At 45.2% G+C, this 7,903-nt stretch overlaps 2 protein-coding genes across 2 annotated transcripts in view; both read right to left on the bottom strand.

Moving 5' to 3' along the window:
* LOC103520726 (dynein heavy chain 3, axonemal-like) overlaps positions 1–3,477 on the bottom strand; it is a gene marked incomplete at its 3' end in the record, with an annotated part of 8,878 nt that extends 5,401 nt beyond the window's left edge. The window contains exons 1-7 of the mRNA XM_026831738.1: positions 3,351–3,477; positions 2,813–2,982; positions 2,303–2,660; positions 1,787–1,950; positions 1,322–1,516; positions 846–1,062; positions 137–370 (exon numbers count right to left, since the gene is read on the bottom strand). Coding sequence (XP_026687539.1) covers positions 137–370; positions 846–1,062; positions 1,322–1,516; positions 1,787–1,950; positions 2,303–2,660; positions 2,813–2,982; positions 3,351–3,405 — 1,393 coding nt within the window. The remainder of the gene's footprint in view (positions 1–136; positions 371–845; positions 1,063–1,321; positions 1,517–1,786; positions 1,951–2,302; positions 2,661–2,812; positions 2,983–3,350) is intronic.
* Positions 3,478–4,272: 795 nt separating this feature from the next.
* LOC113472127 (dynein heavy chain 3, axonemal-like) lies at positions 4,273–7,888 on the bottom strand. The gene is made up of 7 exons (XM_026831739.1): positions 7,844–7,888; positions 7,189–7,297; positions 6,379–6,790; positions 5,801–5,939; positions 5,066–5,154; positions 4,545–4,857; positions 4,273–4,299 (listed from the first exon to the last, which is right to left on the bottom strand). The coding sequence occupies exons 1-7, from the start codon at positions 7,886–7,888 to the stop codon at positions 4,273–4,275; spliced, it is 1,134 nt and encodes a 377-aa protein (XP_026687540.1).
* Between the last annotated feature and the right edge of the window lie 15 nt (positions 7,889–7,903).

The following is a 7,903-nucleotide window of genomic DNA, read 5'->3' as shown; positions in this document are numbered from 1 at the left end:
AAAAGTTCCGTCCATTTTTACTATTTACTAGTTCCGTTTTTAGTCGAAGGTCAAATTTAAGTTTTGTAAGTTTATCAGGAATCTGATGTACATATACGTACTACCTTGTCTATACCTTGCGACCATATGTCCTTACCTGCTGAGGCCACGCCTTTGAAGAACTTGCCCATGGCCTTATAGTCAAGCGTATCCGAACAGTTGAACACAATACACTGTTTCGCCACCGCCTTGGCCAAATCCTTGCTGGTCTCCGTCTTGCCTGTACCGGCCGGGCCTTCGGGAGCGCCCCCCAGGTGTAACTTGAGGGCGCTCATCAGCGTCCGGTAACAGCGGTCCGTGAGCGGCGTTATTACGAGGCGGTCCGAGTTACCTGAAGTAGATAGGAATTTTCATTGTGTTTCAAGCTGTGTCCACATATAGTCGACTCCGTCGATCGACGTCGGCTGAAACCGTACACAACATAAATTCACCTCGTCGATCGACGACGTCGACTATGTGTAGACAGAGCTTTAGAGAAACCGTGCACAGAGCTAGACCTTTTGCATATGACACGGCCATCCAGACCGCTCTTTTCTGGATGGACAAGATATGAGAGATAGGTATGCTGGACAGTAAGACCAGCCACTCACTCTAAGGTAGACCTGACGATAGATATACCTGATCAGGTCTACAGTGTGATGTGTGCTCATCAGGCATCAGGTAAACCTGACAGATGGACTTTTTCAGCTGTACCAGTCAGGTCTGCCAGACAGTGTGTGTGCTCATCAGGTATCAGGCAGACCTGACAGACGGACCTTTTCAGCTATACCTGTCAAGTCTACCTTCATCCCAATACGAGTAGTTACCTAAGTATTCGTAGCCGTATTGCACCGTGGTGGTAATCATACAGACGTTCACGAGGTTGTTGACATTGTAGTAGCGCAGTTGTGACATCCAGGCAAAGTCTTCTACTTGGGTGACTTTAGATTCGACGAGGGAGGCAACCACTTCCTTAGCGTGAACGTCGATGACTATGAGGGCGCAGATGGTAATGCGTTCACTCATGAGGAGCTTGCCACGGACCTGGAGGAACATGATGGGTTAAAAAATCACATAACTAACTTCAACTCTGACAGGTATGGCTGAAAAGGACCGAACGTCAGGTCTACCTAATGCCTGATATCTTACCTACTTTCCAAGCGTATGACTTGTTCTGCTGCTGTAGCTAAATGAACTTTGTGCAATATTTTCAGTACATACATCACTATTACATTTAGGGACCCCTAAATTTCCGGGGTTGGGGGGTCTCGGGCCTGATACCCCCCTATTGTCAGATAATCACCTTGATAACCATGATGTCAATCTGCTTCACACTCTTGTCCAGCATTGCGTCCAGCTTCCTGCCTTGGATAGCCTTCTCAACTTCTGCAGTCCAAGTGATGGAGGACACACATATGACAACCATTCCCGGCCATTTGGTCACCCAGACCACGCGCTCTGACTTGTAATAAGCGCCCAACGCCATCATGCAAATATCCTGCGGGAATTCAGAAAAGGAATAGTTGATTTGTTGAAGTAGAACTTTTAAAGTTGCCCCAAAAAAGTTATTACATAATTATTAATTTGTAGAAGTAAAACGTTTACAAAATTTGAATGTCGCTACTAATTCGAAATCTAAATCTTTGTCCAGATGAATGAATCCATGTCACTCGTGATCCTTTAACCACCTTGGAAAAAGGACACTTTGACACCGAACACAAAATGGTATCGGACCCCAAGTATCCATATTACAAGACCAACGATTTACCTGGAGGGATTTTATCATAAGGTCTTCCACCTGTTGGAGCCACTTCTCGACGAGACCTTTGGCATCGTTCGGCCGAATGAGGCCGCTCAGGGCGACCTTTTCACCCTCGAGCGATATCATGCCGATGATCTCCAAGCTGTCCGAGTATTCGAGTAAATTGATACCTGGAAATGAAATTAATGTGAGATTCGACCTCGTGCCTTCCTGATTTCCAGGTGAACAATTGGTCACTGAGATATCAAAGCGAGCATAGAACTGTAACTGCTAAGGTCTTTTTATCCCGAAAAGAGTAAAGCCAACTCTTTCGAAAACGAACATTATCTGTTTTGGATAAAACTGCCCCGGGTGGGACATCCAAGCTAACCAGGCTCACAAATCAAAGCACGGTAATAACGCTACTAAATTTCGCCATTGAGATTCGTACCTCAATACCCTTTACCATCCAACAAAGTTCAATACCTCCAACAAATTTAGAGTTGCTACGAGTCCTGAAATCAATTAGCCTTGGCAAGTTACCTTCGAATATTTTCTTCAAATGCGGCTGCACTCGGAGCGGATCCTTCGTTTCCGACAGGATCTCCAACAGTTCGTCATTCGACAGGAAGAAGAATCGCGGAAAGAAGAGCCTCTTCTTCTCCAGATAATCGTTGAGGCCCTTCTGTATCAGCTCGAGCATTAGGTTGCACTTGTTGAAGTTCTTCAGCATGTCTTCCATTTCCGTGGCTTGGAGGATGTGTGGATCTTTGTTGACGAAGAGCATGATGGTCTTCCAGATTTGGTCGACGGTTTTGAAGTTGCGTGACTCCTCGGGCATCTGACGCATGATGTCTTCGGAGCTGAAGATTGGCTCGAGGTACATCCATGTGCCTTGGACCTGAAAGCAGAAGGGAGAATGTTTTGATATAATTTAAACCAGATAGATTCACCTCGTCCATCGACATCGGTCAAGTCGTCGACTCTGTGTGGGCACAGCTTGAATGTCGATCAACGGCCGTCAACTCTGTGGACACAGACTGCTTTACCAACCTGTAGCCAAATGTCCAATATATCCTGCATGTTGATGAGTTTGCTTTCCCACGCCTCCATCTCGGTCTCGAAAGGTTTGATATAAGGGGAACCTCTCATGGTCTGCGCGCGCAGAATATGATCGTCCAGCATCACTTGGATTTCATCTGTGCCTTGGATGATGTAGGTGCCTGCCAACCAGAACAATAATAGAATACGTCATACCGAATACCACAAGATTTTGGTGGAATGAAAAAAAGTTTCAGAAGTGCTTCTGTCTTTTAAAAGTGTTTCAGTCAATATAAATCGAGGATTTTTTTTTTTTTTAAGAATAGCCTTCGTAGCTTAAGGACAGAGTGGAGCAGAAAGCATCGAGCTTACGTGGAGAGTGCTCTCCGCTCCACTCTGTTACATTTAAGGTAGAAACCACTACTCTCACGTCACGCGACTTCATGGGGAGTCAGAAAGTTCAAAGTTTTCCCACAATATTGTAGGTAATTTCGTTCAGGACAGCTACACTACTATCACGTCACGTGACTTAAGGGCACCTTTAGTTTACCTGTATCTCTATACGGCACAACGTCCAGTTTAATGTCCGACCATTCGGTGACCATTTTGTTCAGACTCTGGGACAGCTCTGCTTCCTTGCTCGCGGAGAGGCTGACCTCTTCCAGTTTGGGCAGGATGTTACGGATGTGTTTAAGTCACCCATCCATTTATTGGCCTTTCTCGGCGTAGCTTAACACAGGAGACGCTAAAACCGGTCTTAAATTACTCTAATGGAAACTCTTGTGGAAAAAAAAAAAAATCATGTTGAAATATTTGGAGTTATCACAGAGAGTAGAGAAGGAGCAGAGAGACCTTCCAGTCTGAAAGCAGAAGAGAGAATGAGCTCTGACAAAAATCTAGGTCTGAAGAAACCTCCCCTTGACCCCCTACTATCAAAAACCATGTAGAAGGTCAGGGGAAATGTAGGGGGTGGAGGGGAGGATTCTCCTACATTTTGACCATAGGTTTAAAGTTTGGACTTAATTTACTCATTTCCCCTTCATTTTCATAAGTGGAAGGTCCTCATCGATTCTTCTGTGATAAGTCACCTATTCGCGGTTTCCTCGTGGTATCCGCGGTTGGCTCGCGGTATCTGCGGTTGTTCGCGGTATTCGCGGATTGTTCGCGGTATCCGCGGTTTGTTCGCGGTATCCGCGGTTGTTCGCGGTATCCGCGGTTTGTTCGCGGTATCCGCGGTTGTTCGCGGTATCCGCGGTTTGTTCGCGGTATCCGCGGTTGTTCGCGGTATCCGCGGTTTGTTCGCGGTATCCGCGGTTGTTCGCGGTATCCGCGGTTTGTTCGCGGTATCCGCGGTTGTTCGCGGTATCCGCGGTTTGTTCGCGGTATCATCAGTAAATGCTTTGTTTAAATTGACCCAAAGGCAAGGTAAACCTAGACTGTTGACCAGATGGAGTATACTTGACCCCTGAAAGTCATTGCCTGTGTAAAATCAACCGATTCTGGAGTCAGGAAATACAAACAAAAAATGAGTTCAAAGAGCTAAAATTTCATATGAAGATGGCGTCCAGATTTCAAATGCTTTGACAACGATTGTTGTTTGATTATGAAAGTTACCTTATCGTTGTTTCCTTGGACCAGCCACTCACCATCAGGTAGGCCTGACAGGTACGTGAGGTACGACTGAAAAGGTCCGCCTGTCATGTCTACCTGATAGTGAGTGACTGACCTCATTTAGTTTCCTTACCTTCTCCAGCGCCTCCCGCGGTACGATAAACTTATCCCTGAACTCATCTACACACAGTTGGTTCAGTTTCACTATGACCTGATTCAGAATGAACAGGTTATGGTCCAAATTATGTTTGGCCAGCTGTACGTTGGTGTGCCAGGAGATTGGACCGCGAATGACCAAGGCCGGGAAGGATCTTGGGTGGGTCAGGATGTTGAGGCGGACTTGCTCAGCGGGGGCGGACAGTTTGGCGTAGATGGCAGCCTTCTTCATGGCGGTCTCGTAGTCGGATTGGACCTCGGAGATGACTTGCTGAAGGGCACGTGGGAATCTGGGGAATGATGAATGGAATGTTGACCGTGATAAATACTATGGATGTTCAAATTCAAGTGTGGGGCGTCTTCGGAAGGTTGGGCCATATTTTTCCAACAGGATTTTGAATTTTAAAATTCCCAACTGTGGAATTTCAACTGTGTTCACGATGAACAGATGAATGCTTGTCGAAAATGTCGCCCCCCGTTCTATAAATTTGTACTTACCTTCCAAATTCTTTTTCCACCTTTTTCGCTCTGGCAAACATGTTGATTTTGGCTTCGGAATATGGAGGAATCAGACGGCAGGGGAATCCCTGAAACACACGAAATAATAACGTACATGAAATAAACCTTTGTACATATTGACTTACCTATCTAACGCTGGGTCCATACATAGCCGACGCTGTCGATCGATGGTCGATCGACGAGGCGAGTCTATGTTGTCGAGGCAGTGTACGGTTTCAGGCGACATCGACCATGTGCGGCTTAACACAGCTTAACATATCTGTCTTCATAATCTAGTAATGATTAGTTGTTAGATCCTATCTAACACCTGATCAAAAGCCTCTTTTATTTAGACTGTTGAAGTCGTATACCTGCCTCGTTGGCGTAGTGGTCAAGACGCTCGCTTGGTACCTCCGGCGCGCAAAGCCACTCGGACACGGAGGTTGCTTTCCCTCTTGAAATGGTCTGAATTCTTACCTCACTCATGTAGTACTCTATTCTCTCAACATCGGCCAGCTTAACATATCTGTCTTCATAATCTAGTAATGATTAGTTGTTAGATCCTATCTAACACCTGATCAAAAGCCTCTTTTATTTAGACTCTTGAAGTCGTATACCTGTCTCGTTGGCGTAGTGGTCAAGACGCTCGCTTGGGACCTCCGGCGCGCAAGCCTAGTGTGATAGCCACTCGGACACGGAAGTTGCTTTCCCTCTTGAAATGGTCTGAATGCTTACCTCACTCATGTAGTACTCTATTCTCTCAACATCGGCAGGACTGACATATACACTCTGTTCGGCATGCACTTTATCCAATAGGATGGCACGCTGCTCGTCAGGATCTATGGGCAGGTCAGTTTGGACACTCTGAAGTAACCTGGTGGAAAAGATCTGTTGTAAAGTAGGTCTTCTTTTCTTTTTCTTCGCCTTTTCCCGTGTTCAGACGGGGTCGGCGTTTTTCGTCAGCCTCTCAATCAGCCCTAACTATGGTAATTGCTTTAGGCTGACATTTGGTTTTGGCTGCAAATTTTACGAGCTGATGCACTTCGCACTGAACCTTTGCTATTTCTTTAGCAAGGGAAATTCAGGCTGGTATACTCCCTCTTTAAAGTCCCCCAGCCAGACTAAGCTAGTCTATTCCCTTCCCCTCTCTCCATAAGACGAGCCCCTCAGTATCAGATAGACCTGACAGGCGGACCTTTTCAGCCGTACCTGTCAGGTCTACCTGATAGTGAGTGCCTGGCCTAAGGCTTTTAACATGTTAGTGAATGTAATTCGCGTCGGCAATTAAAGTTCTGTCTATCAATCCAACTCACTTGATCTGTTGTTCCTCGCACTTTTGTCTCTCCAGCGCTTTCTGTCGTTTGAGTAGTCGTTTGCTTTTGACATGGTCTTCCCTCGCGTTCACGCTTTGTAGACACAGGTCCATGTTTTCCATGTTGGGCATGGCAATGACTTCCACGCGGGGAATGGCACAGCAGGAGTTGATCATTTTCTTGAACACGTTGCGTATGATGTCTTTGGCTTCGCTCAGGGCTGGCTTGAATCCGAAGCTGACTTCAATGGTCGGCTCTGGTGGGGCAGTTGCGTCAGTGCCTGGTTTAGCTGTGGCTGGATCAGGGGCAGTAGGTGGCGCTATGATGACTGTTTTGTCAACTACAATTTCCAGTGTGAGAAGGGATACGTTTTCATAAGGCAGATCAGTCAGGTTGCCGGTGAAGTCATTTCCTGGAAAAGTTAATCAGTACAGTTATAAATATTTTCTTAAACCCATTTGATTCGGACTTCCATTTGATTATCTCTTCAGTTTGGTAACAAAGTACAATTTTTATCAGTAAATAGTTTCTTCAAATTAAATTGATCCTGAGGGCAAGGGAAACTTGACAATGGAGTGTGCCTGAAGGTGAATCCACTCAACCCCAAATTCATGGACATTAACACCCATATTTATGAACAAAATGCTGGCTCTTAAGTTCGTGCTAAGCATAGTCTCAAGGCATTTGATTGGTCAATTTTGACTTGAGACTGATTAATCTAGACCTATCATTGGACCTCTCTTTCCAACCCATCTCTGAGAGTCAAACTATGAATCGCAAACTTATACACAAACTCGCCAAACATTTTACCTTCGGAGTAAGCTTGCACGATCTCCAAGAAGTGTTCTATCGAGTTCATCAGGTAACGCCTCAAGTGTACAGACATGCTCGAGCAAATGGTCTCGAAAAACAACTCCACCTATAAAAGAAAATGTTGAGAAACAACTTAGAAGGAAATAAAGGAAACAATAAAAACAAGCTGGGCCCGTCGCTCCGGGAATTTTTTAGCCCGTAGTTTATTCGATCGTAATTAGAGAAAATCAGTACCTATGTACCTACCTAATTTGTTTATTATTCAGTTTATTATTATTCTTGATTTGATTTTTTTGATTTTACTTCGAACATACATTTTTCATATAAATGGTATACCCACCCGTATAAGCAGAGCTTGTGCCACGGATGGGGAAACTTGTGCCACGGATGGGGAAAAACCAAGATACCAAGCACGGGTAACGTTGCTTAAATTGAGTTATTCAGTGGGAACTGCATTTAGAGTTCTTTTGCTGCTGACTATATGAGGAACTATGCAGGCATGGACACCGACCTCTTTGACATAGTTCAGTCTTTTTCATGCTACCTAACTCATACGTTCATGAGTAAACCCATACGTTCTTTGGGACTTGGGAGTAAACTCACCACTTCCCATTTACCTACCCTTTCAATTAATCAGGATCTGTCAACTCACCTTCAGTTCTGAGGTATCACATGGCTGAGTGCACCGATTATTCATTAAACTTACCATAGT

This window comes from Diaphorina citri, unplaced genomic scaffold (assembly GCF_000475195.1).
Source record: "Diaphorina citri unplaced genomic scaffold, Diaci psyllid genome assembly version 1.1 scaffold3996, whole genome shotgun sequence".
In the NCBI taxonomy this organism is placed as follows: Eukaryota; Metazoa; Arthropoda; class Insecta; order Hemiptera; family Psyllidae; genus Diaphorina; species Diaphorina citri.
This window is presented reverse-complemented; position numbering and strand designations above follow the sequence as displayed.